Raw genomic sequence first — 25,515 nt, forward strand, 5'->3', positions numbered from 1 at the left:
TTTGTGATCAATAATATGACCTCTACTTAATAACCTCATCTTTGTGACCAATAATATGACCTCTGCTTACTGACCTCTTCTTTGTGACCAATTATATGACCTCTACTTAATGACCTCTTATTTAACTACTTCTTTATTACCTCTTTAATGACTCATAATTTGACCCCTGATTTTTAGCCTCATTTTTCTTTATTACAAATTATGAGATCTTCATATCCTTCTTTGTATACATAACCTTAAATATGACCTCTACAAACCTTTTGATGTATATAAGTCTGAAATATTTTGACCAAATTTAGCCACATGTGGTCAAGTAGAACCTATGTTTTGTTGGAAGTATGTTTGGTAACAAGATACATCTTTTATCTTGACAAGAGGACCTCTAAATGTGCTTAATCCAATGAAGAAACCCCTCATGCTTTAGCAAAGTCAACATAAGTCGACATCATCAACGTAATGACTACCAAGTTAATCACATGTTATTTGATTGATCAGCCTATCTTGATGACGACCAGGTTTGGAGCTGATGCCGTAGATGCTCGTCTGCTCTGACAAGTCCATCTGGCTGAAGTTAATGTGCACTAAAGTCCATAGCTTCTTTAAACATTGTCAATGGCAAAAACCACAATGGTGTGGCCAAAGGACATTATGGCCAAATGAGGTATCGGCCCATTTACATAAAGTGGCCAAGTAATAGAACATGACGGGGCCCCTCAAGAAGTTCTCTACCCAATACTGCTGCCAACATATGACTGCCACTAATGTAGACAACTAGATTTCCGCTCTAACGCCAAATTTGCTCACCCTTCTAAACACAATTAGAAAGACTTGGCCTTCACATCAAGCATGGAGAGAATAGTAATTATATTTTCTATTTAGCTACAAAGTTCATTTAGCTGTATAGCATTCTTGGTGTGAGTGGGACATCCATAGAATTTAGGAAACTGATTAACCTTTGACCTTATAATGTAAAGTTAACATTTGAAATAAATATTTTCATAATTATAAGTTTGAGGCCTTTTCTAAGAATACATAATTTGGTTTGCCAACAGAAAAACAAAACATGTTTTTACCCTAATGAAAGTATTTTAAGTCATATTTCAATATGTCAGAAAAGAAAATTTATTAACCTTTGGTATTTCTTTGTATTAAAATTTAACATTTAAAAATTTGGATAATTTTTATTCTGTGGACTTTTTTTGAAATGACTTAGATTACTGAAGAGAAAACAAGTAATTTTATCAAAAAATTGTCTTTTCCTTAGTTTTTAGGAGCCACTGTAGCCAAGGCCATAAGATGTCTCAACATTTTAATTTGAATGCCATGTGGGGCAGTTGCTGGGGCAGTTACCAAGTACTAACTGCTGGTCAATGGTTTTTCTCAGGGACCTCTGACTTTCCTTCATCTATAAATCTGGCATGTCCCTAAATGACACTGGCTATTAATAGCCACCTTAAACTAATCACACCAAGCCAAACTTTTCCTTTTCAATGTGTCTTTTTATCATATTTATGAAAGATGTTCGTCTATCTTTTCAAAACATTTTGTTTAGCATGCCCGGTAATTTTTAACTAAGGTTGCCAACTTCTTAGCTTGGAGCATTACCTTGATCTAACATGGACTCCAGGGATCTCATTTGACAGCCGAATCTTAACATCATTAAAATTTTTCACACCTGAGCTCCGTCTATATTTAGTTACAGTTGACTCAATGAAATGGAAGATCTTATTTTATTTTTTCTACCATTTCTTAAACAATAAAGTATTTAGGGTGTAAATTTGATAAAGCTTAAAGTAAGAAAAGATAATTTGAATTAGAGTTTCTGTAATTGATTTATCACTTAATTAGAACTCTCCATAGAATAGAAGTTTTTTTCTTTGTCTTCACTTTAATCCTATCATTAAAGAATGTTTAATACCAATATCACTCGATTTGGGAGTTCATTCAGAACATTTTATCAAATCACCGTTCATTAGGAACCCTGCAGATTTAAAAGATAATCTTTTTATATGCTTTGTATCACATTATATTCTCAAATATGATCCTTTAAATGTTCTTCCACCATATTGAAAATTCAGAACCCGCATCTATTAACTAGAAAACTTATGTACACATCTATATGGGTAAGTGAGCTTGGATTCGCTTGATTTACTGTTTGCAAAACTGGCCCTCTGAATGGTAATAAATTGGGCATATTAGATCTATTATTTTTGTTTAAATTTTGTTTCTATGGCATCTAAGGTTGTTTTTTTTTTAAATAGTACCACTGTGCTCAAAACTCTCAAGACCTCTTTAAACCAATTTTCATCAAAACGCTACAACATTTTAAGCAGAATCAGAATTCTCAATTTGGTATGTATCTTTTTTTCACATCATTTCCAAGGTGATGCCTCATCAGTTTGATGGAAATTTGTGGTTGATAGAAACAGTAATGTATAATATAACACACTTATCTGATTGGTAATCATGACCTTGACATCATAAATTGGTTACATTAACGAGGCAACAGATTATCTTGTCACATCACCTGAAAGGTGATGCTCCACCATTTGATGGACATTATAACTGGATGATAGAAACAGTAATATACATTGTAAATGTAACCAATTTATGATACCATGGTAATGAATAACTTCAGATTATTAATTATTAACTATTTGACTGTGTAATGTTACACACCTAATTAATTAAGGTAATTAAGTAATTATTACACTAACTTTACTGATGTTGTTGTAGGCTGTGAACTTCCTCACTTCATCCGTAATCTTCCTGCTGAATTCGTCTGCCCACATCCGTACTCTGAAAAAATAACAATGTTCAAAGTTTAAATTCAACTAAAACTTGTACTCCCGGTTAATACCAGGTCTTCAGAATCATTTATTTGACACAACCGAATGCTACACAGTTCTGATAATTAGCTGTGGCTGGATTCAGGTTCTTAAGAAAAGATACCTCTGAAAGAAAACCCAAATTCTATTAGCACTTAACCAGGACTACTTTTTTCTCCAAAAACTCAATAATTCTCCTAATTTCTGGATTTGCTGCCAAAGAAGTATTCATCATGTTTAATGAGCAGAAGGTTTTGAGGATACAAGCATGTTCTCCATTAGAGAACAATTAAACACTGCATAGTACATCTGTAGGGGCCAAATTCAGTTGAACAAGAATTGTTCAATCTATTGTTAGCATACTAAAATTTGCTGCAGACGTACATATCTTAGTGGTAATCATACTCCTATGGGTTATAATGAAATAAAATGATAAAGATGATGATGATGATGAGGAGGATGATGAGGATGATGATGAGGATAATGAGGATGATGATGAGGATGATGATAAAAATGATAATAACAATGATAATAACGATGATTATGATGATGGTTATTAGATTTTGTTGATATTACAGTTTAATATACAGTGGCAATATTTCTTTACAATAAAAATTAATGATAATGGTGAATCAATTCTATGGTCACAAAAACACATGAAAGTGTTTTCATTTCATTTCAGAATATTTTATTGTCGGATGTTACAGACAATAGGAATTGGGCAACAGGCAACATGCCTATACACACCTTCTCCTTACATATTAACAGTACACACAAATCAATATATATATGTATACATAGATAATCTGAATTGCTATATTTATTTAATGATGATGATTTCCTAAAACATCAAGCTAGATATTGATAAACATCATACACAAAATGTCTCCAAGTTCATATCATTACAAATAGAAAAAAATGATGTTACAAGATATTCAACGAAAGTGTTCTAATGTATTATATCTTCCCCAAGTCACTTTCTAGTGGGATCCTAGGGGAGAAATCTCTGAATAATCAGGTGAATTGGAACATTGAAATGTAGGCTTTTCCCCCTCGAGAAAACTCATGTACAATACTTTTCTTAAACAAATGATGTGTGAGCAGGCCCTCACCATCCTGACACGGAGAATGAATGAATGAGACCAAGTGTGTCAGTGCTATATATATATATACTAATCCCATTCACCCGCAAGCTTGGGGAAAGACTGGAAATCGTGGTACTTTTTTTTTTTTTTTTTTGCATTGTGGCCTACATAAGAATTCAAGACATAAATAATGACAATACAGTAAAACTTGCTTGCTGTAGCGACCACCTCTGTATAATGACCACCTACTTAATTAGACCTCTTTTTAGAGCCCCAAATGGTCGTTGTAATTTCAACACAGTTTCAGTTGTGTATTATAAAGACCACTTGCTAATAAGACCTCTTTCTAAATGTCCAAAATTGCCAATTTTCCGCAAGTTGACCTTTATATAGACCATCCCTAAGGTAATGACTATAACTTGTTTGTCATTTGATGTGGTTTTGTAGACAGGCTTTAAATCATAAGTAAACATTAGAAATGGAATATCAAATTTCTTCTAAATCACAAATGTGCTGCATGACAATCTGTTATCTAGCTGTCAAATATAAAAAGCACATTACAAATTAGTCATGCTTTCAATAGTTACGTAACTAATCCTTTAGGAGTGCCTGTGAAAATCTATATTTTCAGTACATTTTACCTTATGTTTCATATTTGGTTTTGGAGAGCTTAGAGTATAGTTTCTGTATACTGTACTGTTGTAGATTTAAGTGCTAATCTTTGATAGATTAGTGAAAATCTGGAATCTATGGCATGAAATAAACATATACAGTATGCATGTGGTTTAAAGAGAAGAGGATTCAATCTGGAATCAGCATTGCAGACTTAAAACTGTTCATGTTACATTTCACCTATACGGCTTTTTTATTCCAGGTCAAATAAAATCCAAAATGGCTGTCTCACACTCGTCTTTAATAAAATACCAAAGATGTAGGCCGAGCAATCTCGACTGTGCAAAAAACGTAGATAGCAGTACGTAAATTTGGTTATAAAGGATACTCAGACAAGATAGTCTACCCTTTCTGATACTAAATGTCCTTTATTGCCATTCCTGTAATTCTGTCAATGTATGGTTACCATAGCGATGATCACGGCCAATAACATCATCCAACACGAGTCACTTCACCTAGGTGATCCCACCACTGTCCACAATTACACAGGGTTCCGTATTCACTCACTAGTCTCAATATAAATCCATTATTTTGTGCTTTTTTCAAATTTGCATCTAATGAATATCGATTTTAGTTAATGGATACCATCAGTGACATTTCATTTAAACTGTAAAATAAGCTTCGTGAATGAAAAGCATATCTATAAAATCATACATGGTCATAAAAACAAGGACAAATATGGTCAGAGCTCTTGATGAAATTAATGACGACCTAGAAAGACGTAACATGATTTATGACATTTTAATCACTCATGAACTGGATACCATCAATGTCCTTTGTAAAACAGTAATAAAATTATGACCTTTTTGTTTTACCAGATACTAAATGGGGACACAGGAGAAACATAGATGAGGCCAAAGAAGGGATGCAGGTGGGAACCAGAGCAAAAACACAAACACAGAAAGAATGTCAAAGGACGCAGTTGAGACCATCAAGGACAGAGAGACACATAGGAGGGACCCTGTAGTGGATTATTAGGAATATAGTAGTAGAAAAAGCAATTATACAAGTATGTCCTTTTTGTATTTATCCCAGCAGAGATACAGTTGAAACCGACAGGGACACATGAGAGACACATGGGGGACACAGTAAAAGATACATTATAAGGGGACATACAAGGTATCATTCAGTGGAATAGGAAATGATACTTGAGGGCAACATTTGGGGACATAGATGTGTGGGGACAAGAGGACCAAGCAAAGGATACAAATGTATACTAGAAGGTACAAGAAGTACCAAGAAGGGGACACATTAGGGCCCAACCAATAACACAAGAGGAACACCTCAGACAACACAACAGGAACAAGTGAGAATAGATGGAATAAGGTGGATCTTACTGAGAACATATCGAGTGAAATAAGATTTATAAAACTCCTTGAAAAAGCTGAAGACTTAAGCAGAGGACAAAGGGGAAAATTTAGGACAAATGAGGATTAAAGCATGTGACATAGAAGAGTACAAAGAGGAAAAGTTTAGGACAAAAAATTATTAAAGCTTGGGAAACAGAAGAGGACGAAGTAGAAGCTGGGATAAATAAGTTTGATAACCGTTACATCTTCAGACTAACAGAAGTGTTTGTCTCATCTCACTCAATGTGTTGGAATACAAAGCATTTTCAGTTCTTTATGTCAATAATAGGTTGTTCTACTGTGGCAGCTAAGGGCTGTTTGCAGGGACACGTCCAATATATTGAAGGACTGGGGATCAAGCCAGATGCAATTTCACCCTGATGGATGCTGTCAAGATATGCAAATCAATTTGGTCAGGCATACAATACAGGGTATATAGATATTTGTGGGGTTCAAGTAGTCTGCATCAAAGACAGCGCTTATACTGCACCAACAAATCCAGTTTTGACTGGAAAGACAACAGATTACTGATAGCTAGGCTTCCCAATCTTGGAAATGGTAGAAAATAACATGTTAAAAAAGAGGCCCAAGAGGCCTTGACGGTCACCTGAGTGCTGCTACAGAAAGAGCATTGCAAAGTTGGTTCAAATCTATAAAAATTGTTTACGAATTAAGATAAACTTTAAGGTTGAACTTTCGTATTAGAATTCTTATTTTTTGTTTCTCATTTTGATAGTTAGTGTATTATGTTACCAAACTTTATGCTTAAAATTCCAATTTGCTTTGCTAACGTTAAACAACAAAACCAAACTAGAAGTCATGCAGTCAGTGTCAGTGATTTTATAAATTTCACTTTTTAATCTATGGAGATTATTTGGTTTATCAAACCTGTGAATTCAGAATAAGATTTTTTGAAATTTTAGCCATTTTGACCCATTTTGGCCCCGCCCCTCTGGTCCCTGGTGGTCAGCCAGGACCAATATGGATATGGTGTTAAAATGCTATTTCAGGCTAATAATTCTAACCCAGTTTGACTCATTTCCTATTAAAACTAAGCAAATAATGTTCATAAATGTGTTTTTCCTATATAAACTATAGTAAAATTTGACCTCCTCCCCAGGGTCATATAATTCATATTTTTTGTAAAGGACCTTAAGACCTTTCCATCTATGAAGAGTATTTGATTCTACTAGTTCCAGAATTTCAGAATTTCAGAAGAAGATTTTTTGAATTTTTAGCTTATTTTACCCCTTTTGGCCCCACCCCTAAGGCCCCTGGGAGTCAGTCATGGAAAATTTGTTAATAGGATTCAATGACCATTTCATAGGGATAATTCTGACAACATTTGACTCATTTCCTTTTACAAATGACCAAATAATGCTCAAAAATGTGTTTTCCCTATATAAACTATAGTAAAATTAACCCCCTCCCCAAGGGGAAACCTGAGACCCCAGGGTCATATAATTCACAAGTTTTGTAAAGGACCTTTAGACCTTTCTATCTATGAAGAGTATTTGATTCCATCACATATGTGAGTGGAGAAGAAGATTTTTGAAATTATAGTCAATTTTACCCCTTTTGGCCCCTTTGGCCACAGCCCCCAGGGGGTGGGGACCATATAATTCACAATTTTGATTGGCCTTATGCCTCAGAAGGTTTGTGCAAAATTTCATTGAATTTGCTTCAGCGGTTTTTGAGAAGAAGTCAAAAATGTAACTTCGTTTACGGACTTCGCTATGGCGGCCTCGTTGAAAGTGCACGGACGACGCACGACGACGGACAAAAGGCGATTAGAATAGGTCAATTGAGATTTCGTCTCAGGTGACCTAAAAAAAGAGCAAAAACTGTAGAAACTAATGGCTATGAAACTGAAAATGTTTGCAGTAATTAAAACATTTAAGTTTTCCAAACGAAATACAATAAAATGAATTGCACAAGAAAATAAGTTGGTTTGCAGTAAAAATCAATACTCATGGGCTTCAAATTCCATATTTAACACACTTCAAAGCAAAGGTACAAATGGTCATCACAAAGATTTAGGACTGAATTTTTTTATATCAAGTTTAGGATTACCAGGTACATTCACAAAATTAAGACAGCCTTTAAATTCAACAGAGTGTTAAATCTGTTATCAAAATTAAAAACAAAAGTACCAGTAATATATTCAAGCTAAATGTTTAAAAATCTAATTGAAAACAAAAGATAATAAATAAAGGCAGAATGGGAGTCAATGATAAAAAAATGGTTCACTATACCATGAATATCTTACATAGCACACATTTAAAAGAGACAAATAACCAATGATATATCAATGAGTGACATATACAAGATTGTCAGTGATGTGTTACAACACTTATCCTTTTTAAATGTAAATTAATGCTATTTCCACTTGTAACTCTTTTGTTTTATGTACACACAATGCCAACAGCAGTGATTGCTATGGAAACCTAAATCTCTGGGTACTAGGATTTTGGAATTAAGCCATATTGAGAATTAATTGGGTAGTTTTTCTCACTTTAAAAGTAATTAGAACAAATGTTGTGTTTCACACTGCCGATTCCAAGAAGAAGAACCAGTAATTCACATCAATTTAGGAATGAACGAATTTGCCATTAGAAATAACAAGCATTTTAATGTAATCATATTTTCTAAAATTCCTTTTTCTTAATGATGATCATTTATTACTTTCACTTAATCAAAGATTAAAATGGGGTTTGCATGTTAAAATCCATTTTGAACGACCTAGTTTGATTTTCCAATGAAGTCTGTTATTCTAGGGACAAAAATGTTGTAAGTTGTAGGTATTGTTATGAAAACATGGAAATCTCTACCACCATTTAGTGTCTCTGCAGACAAAATAAATCTGGCTGGACACAAAGACTTCTATCCAAACCATGATAAATGAGATATTCATTAACCAAAAATACTTATTTCCTGAATTCTGTATCATGCTAAAGGTTCAATAACTACATGCGAAATATGTAAGTCTGCACGAGTCTGCCATGAGGACAGAGGATAAAAGTCTGCAGAGGAAAGTCTGACACCTCCGGGACTTGAATTAGGAGGTCCAATAGAGGGAAATGGAAAGTTTGACCCCGAGTTGAATAAGGAGGTCCAATACAGGGAAATGGCAAGTCTAAACCTGAGTTGAATTAGGAGGTTTTATACAGGGAAATAGCGAGTCTGACCATGAGTTGAATTAGGAGCTAGGTCATATACAGGAAGATTGCAAGTCTAAACCTGAGTTGAGTTAGAAGGTTCCTTACATGGAAATGGCAAGTCTGACCATGAGTTGAATTAGGAGGTTCCATATAGGGAAATGGCAAGTCTGACCCTGAGTATAAAATTCCAAAGAGGAAAATGGAAAGCCAGCTTCCTTCTGGAGTTGAATTAGGAGGTTCCATAGAGGGAAAAGGCTAGCCAGCTTCTTTTAGGTGTTGAGTTCAGAGAAAAGTATGTCCACACCTAGGAGTTAAGTTTGTCGGTTCCATAAGGGTAAATGGAAAGTCTGATGGAGTTGGTGGTTATTTAAGGAGGTTTAACATGTGGAAACTAAAAGGCGAGGTCCCTTAGGGGAAAAGGCAATTCTTATTCCTCCATGTATTGAGCTAATGGATTCAATATTAGAGAAATTGATAGTCTGACTAAAAAGTTGAGCGATGGGGTCAACCCTTAGGAAAGTGAAATGCTTATGAAAAATCAAAATGTATGTAATCAATGCCTATGAAATTAATGCCTATGAAACTAAGCCCTATGAAATCAAGATCTTTGAAATCAACACTAGTGAAATCAAGGCATATGAAGTCAACTCATGCGTAATTAAGACAGATGATTCAACACACGTGTAATCAAGACATATGAATCAACACATGTGTAGTCCATACCTGTGAAATTAACATCTATGAAATCAACTCCACTGAAACGGATCTGTTTAGTTCTGACTGACACCCACTATCCTTAGATATATAACGGCCAGCAGTATGAGTTACAACATCGTATTTTAATATCGCAGACACGATGAGACTTCACCGAGTCATCCGGTTTCACCGAAGCAATCGACTTGAAAACATGTAAAGCCAGCAAAAAGCCAAAGCATCAAATCTAATTTGTGTGCTGCCCTGAGGTAGTCGATCGCTTTAAAATCAAATAAATATACAGAGTGAGGAGTCATTATGAAATGCTCTGTAGGAGGACTATGCTTAATGTAACCCTGATCACAGCCGATATTAATTGTTAAAATAAAACATTTTCAAAGGGATCAACACGATAGATCAAAGATAAAGCCGCGGCAAACACGAGCTTACTGAGCTAAGAGACAAATTATTCTCTAAAGAAATCATCCACACATATATCCTTCAGATATGCAGGCAGTTTATTTTTTGGGCTTTTTGAAAATGCTTCGGAAACAATATCAAATGAGCCAAAATGAATCAATTGTAAAAGATAAAATCGCAGAATGATTTCCCAGGCCGTAGAGTGATGGCATAACATGGTGGTCTTCAATAACATCAACATCATCATTAACATCTCAACCCTTCTGTGTATAGAGGTGTACAGTAAAATTGTTTGTTTTACAGTAAAATTGTTTGTTTTACAGTAAAATTGTTCTTCCATCTTTGCACCTAAACACTTCTACATTTTCCCTCACTCCCTTCCATCTTTGCACCTGTACACTTCTACATTTTCCCTCACCTCTTCCATCTTTGCCCCTATATATTTCTACATTTTCCCTCACCCCTTCCATCTTTGCACCTATACATTTCTACATTTTCCCTCACATCCTTCCATTTTCGCCCCTATACACTTCTACATTTTCCCTCACCCCTTCCATCTTTGCACCTATACATTTCTACATTTTCCCTCACCCCTACCATCTTTGCCCCTACACATTTCTACATTTTCCCTTCTTTTCACTTTTGCCTCCACCAGCTCCTTGTAAATTAATTTCTTCCTGAACCACTAATATCTAGCTAAGATAATTGCCACATGTCATTGTGAAGATGCCTATTGTTTATGTAATCCACAATGCATTTATCGTAATTTGGTAAAAGGATTGACAAGTTTTATTTACTATAATCGATGAAGCTACAGACTAAAAGCAAAAATTCAAAAACAGCTCATGATTTATTAAGACTGTCAAGCAGTAAAACTTTTTCCTCTTCTAATTATCTGTTTTATTGACATACGATATTCAAAGTGCTTTACTCTTCTGAATAAACCAAAAATGAACATGCGCAGTTTAAAGGAGGAAGAAAATGGCTTATTAAAAGATCTATGAGCAGCAATATCAATAACAATCTTGTTTAATTAACTCTGGAATGGCAGCTTCCGTTGGAAATTTTATTTTCTGGTTGGTTTTATAATTTAACTTAACAAAAACAAATGTACAAATGCAGTATCTAAAACATTGCAATTAGCAAAAATTTCTGACAGTTACTTGCAATTATATAATTTAAGTTCAACTATACCAAATATTAGACAGACACAAAACAAAAGACGGAGATAAACTTAACAAGCAAATTACCTGGTACTCATAATTAGAACACTGATACACACTCAGCTAAATTGAAAGTCTAATTCAAGAATTATATATGATATATGTGATACAGAAATTAGCTGTTTTTCTTCCTTTTATAATTTATTTCTGTTGTCAATTTTTAGATGATAAATTTGAGCCATACAAAGTTCCCCCCTTTTCATGGTTTGATGATGTGAACAACAAGAAAAGATTGTTGTGTTATATATGTGAACTCAAATTTGGTAACAAGTGATTTTTTGAGCACATCTTTCCTTTGTGAGAGATTGGAAGTATGCAGTAATACAGGTGCTATAAACATTAGTCAGGTGAATGATGTTGGCCTTTTGATAACTGTTGATCAAAGTAACAATACACGGCTATGAACTTTTATCATGTGAATGATGTAGGCCTTTTGATAACTGTTGATCAAAGTGAACAATACACGGCTATGAACTTTTATCATGTGAATGATGTAGGCCTTTTGATAACTGTTGATCAACGTGAACAATACACGGCTATGAACTTTTATCATGTGAATGATGTAGGCCTTTTGATAACTGTTGATCAACGTGAACAATACACGGCTATGAACTTTTATCATGTGAATGATGTAGGCCTTTTGATAACTGTTGATCAACGTGAACAATACACGGCTATGAACTTTTATCATGTGAATGATGTAGGCCTTTTGATAACTGTTGATCAACGTGAACAATACACGGCTATGAACTTTTATCATGTGAATGATGTAGGCCTTTTGATAACTGTTGATCAACGTGAACAATACACGGCTATGAACTTTTATCATGTGAATGATGTTGGCCTTTTGATAACTGTTGATCAAAGTAACAATACACGGCTATGAACTTTTATCATGTGAATGATGTAGGCCTTTTGATAACTGTTGATCAACGTGAACAATACACGGCTATGAACTTTTATCATGTGAATGATGTAGGCCTTTTGATAACTGTTGATCAACGTGAACAATACACGGCTATGAACTTTTATCATGTGAATGATGTAGGCCTTTTGATAACTGTTGATCAACGTGAACAATACACGGCTATGAACTTTTATCATGTGAATGATGTAGGCCTTTTGATAACTGTTGATCAACGTGAACAATACACGGCTATGAACTTTTATCATGTGAATGATGTAGGCCTTTTGATAACTGTTGATCAACGTGAACAATACACGGCAATGAACTTTTATCATGTGAATGATGTAGGCCTTTTGATAACTGTTGATCAAAGTGAACAATACATGGCTATGAACTTTTATCATGTGAATGATGTTGGCCTTTTGATAACTGTTGATCAACGTGAACAATACACGGCTATGAACTTTTATCATGTGAATGATGTAGGCCCTATGTGCCTTTTCCGCACACTTATGATAACTGTTGAACAAGGTGAACACTGAGGCTATTGTAATAGTTTTAATTGTAAATAGTAATACGGTCACCTTGTAGGTTCACGCTGAAGGGAATTTCCCTTTAGCTCAGTCGGTAGAGTGGCGGACCAGTGAGTTTGGGGTCGTGGGTTCGAGCCCGGCTGGCAACACACTACTCTTGCCCTGTTTCACTATGAACTTTTATGATGTGAATCATTCAGTCCCATGTACCTTCCCTATCACTTTTGATAACTGTTTATCAAGATGAACAATATACTGGTAAGGTACTATAAACTTTTATTGTGTGAATTATGCAGGCCCCATAAGCCTTTTCCTGAGACTTCCTTTTGATCAATGTAAACAATAAAGGTGCTGTGGACTGAATGCAGGCCTTGTGTGCCTTTTCCCTTTTGATAACTGTCGATTAAATGTAACAATACATTGATGCTGTGAACTTTTATGTGAATGATACAGGTCATGTATGCCTTTTCCCTCTCTCTTTTGATGACTGTTATGAGAGAAACACTTATGATCGTGACTACAAATAAAATAACTGGAAATCCTATTGGATGTTTTATTACATCTAAGTGAGGAGAAGCTCTCCAATACAAGAAGCCCTACTCCACACACTTTACAAGATAGCTACAGGACAGACACGTCAGATTAGGTATCCCATCATATATAAGGAAATCACTGTCTTATACATACTCACAAAGGAGCTACTGCTCTCCCTCATTGAATATGCATGCAATATCTACAAGAAATCAGAACATAAAGCAAATTGTTTCTGGAATTTTTTTTTGCCGTTTCATAATGCATTCTAGTCAAGTCACATTTTAGTCTGCTAGCAATGAAAATGAATTTATTATTGATTTTGCTGCCTGCATCGGATTCTCCACTATATCTTCCCTATTCATGAGTTCCTGTGACAACGTGCTCGGTTCTCCCCTCCCCCATCAAACCCTCACCGGTTAGACTCCGGAATCTCACATGTAGGTATCTATCATTATCCATCACGGCCCAAACAGCAGTATAAATAGACTAAACGTATCAAGGATATACATTATACTGGCACTGGAACCGCTCCAAACGACCAATCGTTGAATACAAATAGTGCATAAAGTTTATTTCAAATGGTTCAAATTTTGAGAGTAAAAAAAAATTGAGTGATCTAAAATATGAAAGTTGCTGTAGATACTAAGTTGTCAAGAACTAGCTAGAAATTCCCATACCTTTCTATCAAAAAGGCCTTATTGTAGATTTATTCCTGAATTACGTTATCTTAGTCTATGACATTAGAAATGATTATGTAAAAGGAGCAGGTCGGTGTGGTTTGTACATTTTATTGTTCACTGTTGGTCAATTTAGTTCCCTTTCAGCACCCTAATCTGTTTCAAATGTAGAAATACGGCTACAAATCCTACACGGATCGTGAGCCGCAGCCAGCTGTTGTGAATGATGACCATGATGCAATAGGTAATTATACTACTAAGCTTCGAAGCAACTATTGGAAATGTCCAAATTAAAAGGATTGCCTGGAATGAAACTTTCAGACGGGTCTATCAATGGGAACATTAGTTCTTTAACTACCTGGGGATTACTTGGTGTATGTGTAAATGGTGAGCTAAAAATTGTCCTCGCGATGTTAGACCAGTCGACTAGACCAGGGAAGGGATCCAATCAACCTTGAAACAAATGCACCCGAGTGATGGGGAGATTGAACAAGGCCATGGAGAGGACGGGTTGCATTGGAAAGGCATGTCATCATAGCGGCTGGCGTTAATTTTCCTATCACCTAGAAAAAGTGAGGGGTCATGATCACCTGCATGACCTTGTATATTTTTGTCAGTGTTTCCTTCCACACAAAGATGTTTTACATGTCTGTTCTGGGCCAATAAAATTGAAATGTGAGAGAAAGGCTTTGCATTTTTTGCCAATTAAAAGACCATCCAAGATGCATGACCACTCTAATTTCTGATTTCTGTTACATGAAGATTGAACCTACAGTAAAACCCTGTTTTATCGCCACCTTTTGTTTCCCCAGAATTTGGAGATATATCGAGTTTGGCGGTATATCGGATTTATAACCCATGATTAGCTAATCATGCTGTGACCGACTAAAGTCAGTTCTTCGGTGTTGTGCTGAAACAGACTTTCTAGTCAGTCTGTGTACTGTACTTCGTATTTTGTAATATGAACAGTTCCAAAATTAAACTGTTATCAAAGTTAATTTCGATAGTAGTCATTCAATAAATATGTCGGCTTTATGTGTGTTAAACATGAAAACCGAACTCGTTTATGTTACCAAGTACCGTGCCCTAATTGCCTGCTAGCAGCTGGAATTTTCTCAGTTACATGATAATTTTATCCAGGGAAATCCCGCCCGGAAACGAAGTATAGAAGTTCTGAACAAGCCTGACATCACTTCCGCGCACATGTCTGCAAATATCAAAACAGGTACTCCAGTAAAAAAACGGCACTCAGACGACGATGTGATCTTAAACGGCCGATTCTTTTGATTGTACGTAATATTTATATCAGACTTGAAATTACTAGTTGCATTTTATGGTCCAATATAAACAGACGGTGGTATGGAGAAACAGACTTGTTGGGTTCCTAACTGTCAATAAACAATTAATAGTTAGTAAAACACATGTACAGAAGTGAGTTTTATTCACCACAACTTTCGACACTTACCTGTAAAACAATAATGGTTCATTGATTTCATTGTGTACACACGACAAGAGTATGTGTAGCTGATTACCTGTCAGTCGGCAGTTGGGCACCTTACAAAAACATGTGTCCCTATTAACAGATATTGGCGATATTAATGAGGTCATTATAGTGTTATTTTAATAATTTGTTCCGCGAATGTGATGGCGGATGGCGGTAGGCGGGTTTGGTGGTACAACGGGTGGCGATATAACAGGTTTTTACTGTACTTTAAATATTTCCTAAAAACGCAATTATACCAACATTAAACTTTAACGATTTCAGTTCAACTGGTCATAAAAATTCTTCTTAAAGGAGCACTGTATGTACATTGCAAAGGAGTTCAACATTTGGCCATGGTTTACAAATGATAATATTTCTTCAGACAAAATGAAGCTTTCTTTTTCATTTGTCAAAGACATGTACCGTATTTTTCCTATTAAGAGTGCCTCCTCTAATAAGGCCATGCACAGTTTTTGCTGAAAAAATATCTACTAATTTCATACATTTTTTGTGCCAGACTGTGATGATTTGTCTTTGCAGGTGCTAATAAAATACTGTTTCACATTAGTTTGAAATGTAAGTTGGTTAGAGTGAGTTTCAGAAAAATACGAAACTAAAAGCAAGATGACTATAGTTCCTTTCAGAAAAAAACATCTAAAAATGGTCTCAAATAATGGCGCCCCCTAGGCCAATTACCCACAAACGGCGCCCTTATTAGGAAAAATACGATATTTATATATATGAAAAAACAAATCTCCCTTTTCTAGTGTTTCTCTTCAGGGGATGTTTATTTATATTCATTGTTTATGTTGTCAATGAACATCCCCTGAAGAGCAGCAGTAGCTATAAAAGCGCTAGTGAAGGCAGATTTGTTTTAATATTTGTTTTTTCATATTTTGTTCCATCACAAGGACATATACTACATTTATTTATTCTATATGTCGTCAACACATTTTTTTTGTAGACTGGCTGATCATCTTGGAATAGACTCCGTTATAATACAAAATTGTTTCCATAAAAGGTCACTCAAAAACATTTTTCATTGTCTGAATAAAATCAAATCATTGAAGTTATAGGTTGGTTGTGAGTTCCTGTGATGGATTTCTTTGACGTTTCCTGAAAGAACAACCTTGGCCTACCAAGATCCTCCCTATTCTGAAAAAAAATGTGCAGATCTAAAATAACAGGCTTCTGGGATGAAGCTCTACCAAAATATGACTCTACAATAGAAAAATTGTAGTTCAAGAAATCCATATGCTTTATTAGTAAGACAAAAGACAGCTTAGAGGCCTGGTAACGACTGAGGCTGTTAAGTACGGCGGTCTGTGTCGGTTAATCTTTGATTTACTTGACCCGACTTGGATCGAGCTGTGAGAACTATATCAATAGGTTTCTTTCCGTTTTTGACTGTAGTCGGGGTCTTCGAGGTGCCTGTGCCATCATAAAGTTTAATTTGTCTAAAAATAAAGTCATAAATTTCTGGGTATTTTGGGAAACATTAGGACAATTAGTTCTAGAATCAATGGCAACTGTGGCAGGGAAACACAATAGATTAATCACCAAGAACTCATCGATTTCACTATTGTCAAAAATTTATTAGGCCCAGGTAACAGGGTATTCATCCAACCATCGATCAATGTACCAATTGTCTATCCTGAAGTATTTCTTTGTACTGCCATTTGACTTCAAAAGTGACCTAACAATCTTGTTTTTTTTTAATCTTATGTACGAGTTCCAAAAGGTCAGAGTAGTTACAATATGGAAATATCAACTTTGTGACTGATCAGAAAAACCAAATAGTGTTATAATGTCTATCATTTCCTTCCACAATTTGATTTTAAATCTCTTTTCCTTGTGAAATACATCAATGATCTGTCATATTTTAAGGCAGCGACCAATCAAAAATTAGTTAATCTTTGAAATTCTTAGTTTAACATCTTATTAATAGTCAGCATCATTTAAGGCCACGCCAGGTTTGTAGGTGAAGGAAAATCACAGTACCCAGAGAAAAAACCATCAACCAGCAGTCAGTACCTGGCAACTGCCCAATGTGGGATTTGAACTCACAACCCAAAGGTAGAAGGCTTATGGAAATGTTGGGACATCTTAACCCCTTGGTCACCACGGGCCTAAGACAACAGTAAATCAGCAGGTATGAGGAAGGCCATAGTCGGTGACATTTGATTTGAATTTTCCCTAAGCTTTCATGCTTTTGGTCCTTCTTGCCCACATGTATCAATATACTATAAAACCTGCCTTATCAAATGACCAATATCGACCTGCACAACTGACCTATGTTTAAGGTCACAGCTATAAAAAAAATTTTCTTTGTCTTTACAAACGGGTTTGACTCATACACACAAGAAAAAGACTACATGCTGTAGAAGAGTTCCAAACAGCCATCTGGTCTTTGGGGTTTGAGAAAGCATGTACAATTTAAACGTCAACCCCATCAATCTTTGAGGCTGATTCTAAAGAATATTCCTCATCTGTCACACTAAGCCTAGAACGATGAGGGACTTAATCTTCCTTGATAAAAATATATTCACCAATTCAAATATTCACCATCTCAAATATTCATCATCTCAAATATTCATCCTCTCAAATATTCACCATCTCAAATATTCATCATCTCAAATATTCATCATCTCAAATTTTCACAATTTCAAATATTTACCATCTCAAATATTCACCATCTCAAATGTTCACACCATCTAAAAAGTTTTCCATCTCAAAAATTCACCATCTCTAATATTCACTATCTCAAATGTTCACTCAAATATTCACCATCTTAAAAATTCACCATCTCAAATATTCTCCATCTCTAATATTCAGTATCTCAAATATTCACCATCTCTAATATTCAGTATCTCAAATATTCACCATATTCAAATATTTACCATCTTTAAAATTCATCATCTCAAATGTTCAATCTCAAATATTCTCCATCTCTAATATTCAGTATCTCTAATATTCACAATCTCAAATATTCACTCAAATATTCACCATCTTCAAATATTTACCACCTTTAAAATTCATCATCTCAACTATTTACCATCTTCAAATATTCACCATCTGGAATATTCACCAACAGAAACAATAGAACGTATCATGCCATTATATTGTCCATCATGCCTCTGAACCTTATATCTAAAGTAAACCGGCTTTCCTTTGCATGCAATTTACTTTCATTAATTCCATCATCAAAAGAAACTTTATCTCCCAAAAGAAAGATATACTCCAGATACATTGACAGGTATTTCAATTAATATTTTTCTTTATTCTGTAAAAGTGGGAGTCTCGATCTGCAAACTTAGTTTCAAATAGAAATTTAAAAAAAATTATCAGAATCTGCAAGAGGAAGTAAATGGTTTATATAGCACAGGGAAATGAAACAGAGATCACCCCGCATCTCTTGAATTAAACTCCCTGTCAGCAGTTGACATCCATCAAGGGAATTATGATAATGGGAGCCTGCCGTTACATTTTTGATTGAGCTGGGACGTCTAAGTATACCATAGGTAGGGTATACAGGTACAGATACAACATTGTATATTGCTCTGGATTCATAAGGGGGGATTATTTATTGTCAATGAGAGACAATTGCGCTATAAAATTCTATAGATTCAGGGTACATGTCCCATGGTGTGACAATTGATCATTGAAATTTAAGACTACAGTTGGTTATTTTCTTGGGATAAAAATTTAAGAATTTTTGTCTAATTCAATTTCCATCAATCAATTCAAAATATGCATAAGAAGACATAATTATAGTATATTCTGTCATTTCATGGATACATATATATATAGTGTTTTTTATGCCTGAATCCATGATTAACAACATCCTGAAAATATCAAAAAGTAAAGAAATGCTACAAATTCCTCTGTAAGATTTTACCATCATGGAATGTTCTATGGTGTTGGTACTGTAATATTCTATAGACGGTGGGGCTCTACAAGTTAGAGCTCTGCATTATATTATATGAAGTGCTACAATTTCCTCTGTAAGATTATTACTATCATGGAATGTTCTCTGATGTGGTCGTACTGTAATAGAGATAAAACTCCGCATCATATTCTATAGTGTGGGTACTGTAATAGTCTATTCCGTATTTGCATATAACAGAGTTACCTGCCCTTGCGGGTAGGTATCGATTGTGACGTCATGTGTTTGCGAGCGTAATATCATACTTTTTGGAGAAAACAGGGTGAATTGCGCTCACAAAATAATGACGTAACAATCGATACCTACCCGCAAGGGAGCTGACTCTGTAATATGCAAAGAAGGAATAGGCAGGCTGGGCTCTCATATTCTATGGTGTGGGTACTGTATTAGTCTATAGACATGTTGGGCTCTGTACAAGATAGAACTCCGCGTCATATTCTATGGTGTGGGTACTGTAATAGTCTATAGACGTGTTGGGCTCTGTACAAGTTAGAGCTCTGCGTCATATTCTATGGTGTGGGTATTGTAATATTCTATAGACGTGTTGGGCTCTGTACAAGTTAGAGCTCTGCGTCATATTCTATGGTGTGGGTACTGTAATAGTCTATAGACGTGTTGGGCTCTGTACAAGTTAGAGCTCTGCGTCATATTCTATGGTGTGGGTATTGTAATATTCTATAGACGTGTTGGGCTCTGTACAAGTTAGAGCTCTGCGTTATATTCTATGTTGTGAGTATTGTAATATTCTATAGACGTGTTGAGCTCTGTACAAGTTAGAGCTCTGCGTTATATTCTATGTTGTGAGTATTGTAATATTCTATAGACGTGTTGAGCTCTGTACAAGTTAGAGCTCTGCGTTATATTCTATGGTGTGAGTATTGTAAATATTCTATAGACGTGTTGGGCTCTGTACAAGTTAGAGCTCTGCGTTATATTCTATGGTGTGGGTACTGTAATAGTCTATAGACGTGTTGGGCTCTGTACAAGTTAGAGCTCTGCGTCATATTCTATGGTGTGAGTATTGTAATATTCTATAGACGTGTTGGGCTCTGTACAAGTTAGAGCTCTGCGTTATATTCTATGGTGTGGGTATTGTAATATTCTATAGACGTGTTGGGCTCTGTACAAGTTAGAGCTCTGCGTCATATTCTATGGTGTGGGTACTGTAATAGTCTATAGACATGTTGAGCTCTGTACAAGTTAGAGCTCTGCGTCATATTCTATGGTGTGGGTACTGTAATAGTCTATAGACGTGTTGGGCTCTGTACAAGTTAGAGCTCTGCGTCATATTCTATGGTGTGAGTATTGTAATAGTCTATAGACGTGTTGGGCTCTGTACAAGTTAGAGCTCTGCGTTATATTCTATGGTGTGGGTATTGTAATAGTCTATAGACGTGTTGGGCTCTGTACAAGTTAGAGCTCTGCGTCATATTCTATGGTGTGGGTACTGTAATAGTCTATAGACGTGTTGAGCTCTGTACAAGTTAGAGCTCTGCGTCATATTCTATGGTGTGGGTATTGTAATATTCTATAGACCTGTTGGGCTCTGTACAAGTTAGAGCTCTGCGTCATATTCTATGGTGTGAGTACTGTAATAGTCTATAGACGTGTTGGGCTCTGTACAAGTTAGAGCTCTGCGTTATATTCTATGGTGTGGGTACTGTAATATTCTATAGACGTGTTGGGCTCTGTACAAGTTAGAGCTCTGCGTCATATTCTATGGTGTGGGTACTGTAATAGTCTATAGACGTGTTGAGCTCTGTACAAGTTAGAGCTCCGCATCATATTCTATAGGCACTGTAATATTTGGCTCTGTACAAGATAGAACTCCGCATCATATTCTATGATGTGATCTTTGACTAGCAATGTACTATAGGTGGTAATCAATAATGATGTATATGCTTAGTCTATTGTGTGTAATAAAAGTCTGGAAATATTCTTTGTTTAGCATAAATGTTCACCACCAAAGAGAACTTACGGACCGCTTTGTAATTATACAATGTTCAGTTTCTCTGTAATGGACTATACAATTTGTTCAACAATTTCTCCATGCGACTGCAACAGTATCACATTCAGGTCCAAGGATAGAGTAAACGCCAGGACCAGTTTGTTTATTTTTATTCTGCAATGTTTTCTATAAAATCATCGATCACTTTCCTTATAAACTATTCATAACAAGGTAATAATTAACTAAAATCAATGTTTGCTATGGATTTGAGTTAAAGTGCATACTATAAATACCATAATTAGTTGTACAATAATTACTTCTGTGTTTAATTACGACAAAATAATCACTTAGACCATGCGAATTGAGCATGTTAATTTACAAACTGTTTAGAAACAAAGCACTCTACTCCCTCCTATGGGCCCCTTTTGCATTGCATGAGCTTTCAAAACAAAAAATGTTTCTCTAGAACATGGAAGGCTTCATAGGCTTCATGAGGAGGAAGCTTTCTCGATCCGGTGCGACATTTTTATTAAATAAATTTTGACAAGTTATTGCCCTTTGTTGCTGCCAGTATTTTAATCTTGTAAGAAGGTCTTCCCGCTTACATCATCAATCTCTCTAGGACTTTAGAAGGCTTTAAAATCATGTCATGTAAATCTATTTTCCTACATTTTTTTTTTTTTTTTTTTTTTTTTTTATCTTGTTAAGAGATTTTCTCAATTTCTTAAGACTTTGAAACCATAATGTTAATCTGATTTGTTAGGTCACAATGAAAACAATTTGTTTTTATATTTCAAATGCTATTTGCTCTTTAGACGAGGTAGGCTTTATCATCATGTTATTTAAATATATTTTCCTATATATTTTTTTTTATCTTTTTATATTCTTATCTTGTTCAGAGATTCTCTCAATTAATTAAGATTTGTTAGGTCATGATGAAAACAACATTTTTTTTATTTACCTTTCATTTTTCAAATGAATGGCCTAGACCTTCTTTGCAGGGTTGAAGTAATCCATGTATATGACCTTGGCATTTTTTCCATATTACAAGGGTTAAATATTTCAGTTTGCCCGATTATTTTTTTATTTAATCTGTACCATAAATAATGACAAAAATGATGATATCAGTATAAAGTAATATTAAATATTCAGTTAATCAACTAGAAAAGCTTGTAAGACATTAATGACACACCCTTACATAAAATTAAAAAGTTTGCGACAATCAAAACAGTTTCAGAATGTAATCAGGTTTTACTACTCTCCATCAGTTTCACCTATCTATAGGGCCCTAGTAATAAAGCTAAGGAGCTGATTACACTCTCAAGCTGTTGCAAGTTGTCAATTTTTTATTTTCACCATCTTCCAATCGCCCTGCATACCCTTGGGTATCTAGTTAATTAGTACAGGAACCTAAAACTAACGTTGAAACATACGCTGTTGGGTCTATTCAAATCTTCCTTCAATATGAAATTGAAACATTATGCCCTGAGACAGAACAGGACTGGGTAGGATAAACATGGGTAACACTATATATATCTACTATTCATGACAGGAGCAATATTAGCATCAAATTAGAAACAAAATGAGGATTTTTTCCTTATATGGTTATGGGCATGCATTAATCTAATATTTCCTTATATGGTTCTAGGCTTTTAATCTAATCTTCCCTTATAGGGTTAAACGTTTTTTGGCACTTAGTCTATTCTTTCCTTATATGGTTCAGGGCACTAGACTTTCCTTATATGGTTCAGGACTTCTAATATAATCTTCTCTTATATGGTTAAATGTTTCAGGGCACTTCTATTATTTCCTTATGTTGTGGTTCTAGACACTTAATGTAACAACAAAGATAATAAAAGACCTTTCCTATTTGTAACATTGACCATTATTGGGCTTAACTACGATAACCTGGACATCATCTTTAAACTCCTGTCTATTACATAACAATATCTGTAATATTTTTTTTTACCAAAGACCAATTCTCAATACAGCGAGTGTTTGACTTTCTGTTTCCATAACCTCCACTCATAACCAAGTAACTAGGAAACATAACGGTCTTATCTTTCCCACAAAATGTCTGCATGTGAACAAAATTTGTTTATAGAGCTCTGGAGCCAAACCTTTGGTAGGAAAGACAATGCAATAGAGATGGACAATATGATATCTTAATATTTATGAGATAAACATGAGTTTCCCACAATGGTTCCCAGGTGTATCGTTTTACAACATTTGCCAATAAAATATTGATTTAACGCAATTGTTTTGTTTCAGATGAGTCATAACTCATTTAAACAAATTTGGTAGCCTTGAAATAACATTACCTGATATACTTGTTTTGTCTATTAGCCAGAATTAATGAGCAGGTATCAATTTCTGTCGATATCATTAAATTGTTTTTATCCAACTTGACCCAATTCTTGTTACCTTTCACTTTTTTTTTCATCTATACTTTGACTTTTGATAATTTCATCTTTTTCTTTTCTTTTTGACACTAGTTCTCATTTTATGATCCAAGTATTTGTGAGAATATTTAACCCTTAGCTGGTTATCATTAACAGGGTGGTAGCTTTCCATTGACCAAAAGATTCATTTGACATATAATCAATGTTTGATCATTAAAGGCAAACTACCTTTCCAAAGTGCTTTTTCATTTTTAAATATGGAAACGTAATCAAAGAAAATTTAAAATTAATTTCCATAACACAATCTGAATTATGTCTACCGCCTTCACTGTAATTACTGTGGGTTAGAACTTCAGCACTGCCAGACAGCAACACAGCAAAATGAATATTCACTGTCACATAAATTATAAAGCAGGACAACTGTTGTTTGATGTTCTAACCTCATTTTATTTTCAGGTCATCAATACACATTTTTTTATGTTACAGTTACAATTCACTTATACTATCAAAATCTCCCTCTATTATTGAGCACATTGGCTTTGGTTGGATTTAGTTTGGTTGATTTGTTTAATGACTATAAGCAGTCAGATTCATTAAAGGCCATGTCAGGTTTATAGAAGGAGGAAAGCCAGAGTACCTGGAGAAAAAGCACAGAACAACGGTCAGTACCTGGTACTGCCCAACATGGGATTCAAACTTGCGGCCAAGAGGTGAAGGGGTTATGGTAACTGTACATGTCAAGACATCTTAACCACTCGGCCTCCGTGCCTGCCTTAAAAGTTATAATCCACCTACACCATCAAAATCTTCTTTAAAATTTGTATTATTGAGCATATTTTGCAGGGTTTTTTTTCCATCAATTTTGAATGATCTTTCCATTCAGTATGTTGGCATAAACTCAGCAAAATCAAATTGGACCAAATTTGTAGGAGAAAGCATATGTCCAAAACTTGATCCCTATCCAGTTTGGATAAAAGAAAATAAGGGACTTAAAATTCAATATCTTTTAAACTGTAATGTATAAAAATACACCAGTGTATGAAGTCTCTCCTTTAAATATTCATGGATACAGTTGATGCCAGATGATGAATAAAACATCGCACAGCTGTTCCACCACTGAGGCCTCATCAGAAATACAAAAACTAAACAAAACGGCAATCCATAGCGGAAGGAGATAAAAATTAGACGAAAAACAATATATATGCATAGGGCTCCATCTGTATTTGGCTACTAACACAGAGTTTGGGATCATATGGATGGATGGATTCCAAACCTTGTTAAAATATTTAGTCTTTATATGCATAACCCCAAAATTTAGGCCAAGGTCAATAATTTGAACAATTTTATACACTGTATATATTTTCTTCCATACAATCATGCCATGACATCCAGGTAATGCCTAGTTCAGTTCTATGGTTTTCAATTTCAATTTCAACAAAATTTTATTTCAATTAAAATATTGAAAAATAATAGAACAACAGGCAATGCTTAAATGTATTGGTTTCTATCCTAAAAGTTTGATTCTGTGATATTCCCATCATTGTTGTATTTTATTTATTCTTATCCGGACACTGAACAGAATACATATATATGGCTAGTAGCTAGACTAAGGTACCTATAGATCACTTAGCAAAACCACAATTGAAATATATGA

General features: G+C 35.0%; 1 protein-coding gene across 1 annotated transcript in view; it reads right to left on the reverse strand.

Annotated features, from left to right (window-relative positions):
- Positions 1-25,515, reverse strand: part of LOC138305047 (uncharacterized) — a 106,138-nt gene that overhangs the window by 56,661 nt on the left and 23,962 nt on the right. Inside the window, exon 2 of the mRNA XM_069245454.1 lies at positions 2,718-2,799. Coding sequence (XP_069101555.1) covers positions 2,718-2,799 — 82 coding nt within the window. The remainder of the gene's footprint in view (positions 1-2,717; positions 2,800-25,515) is intronic.

This window comes from Argopecten irradians, chromosome 12 (assembly GCF_041381155.1).
Source record: "Argopecten irradians isolate NY chromosome 12, Ai_NY, whole genome shotgun sequence".
NCBI classification, from domain to species: domain Eukaryota; kingdom Metazoa; phylum Mollusca; class Bivalvia; order Pectinida; family Pectinidae; genus Argopecten; species Argopecten irradians.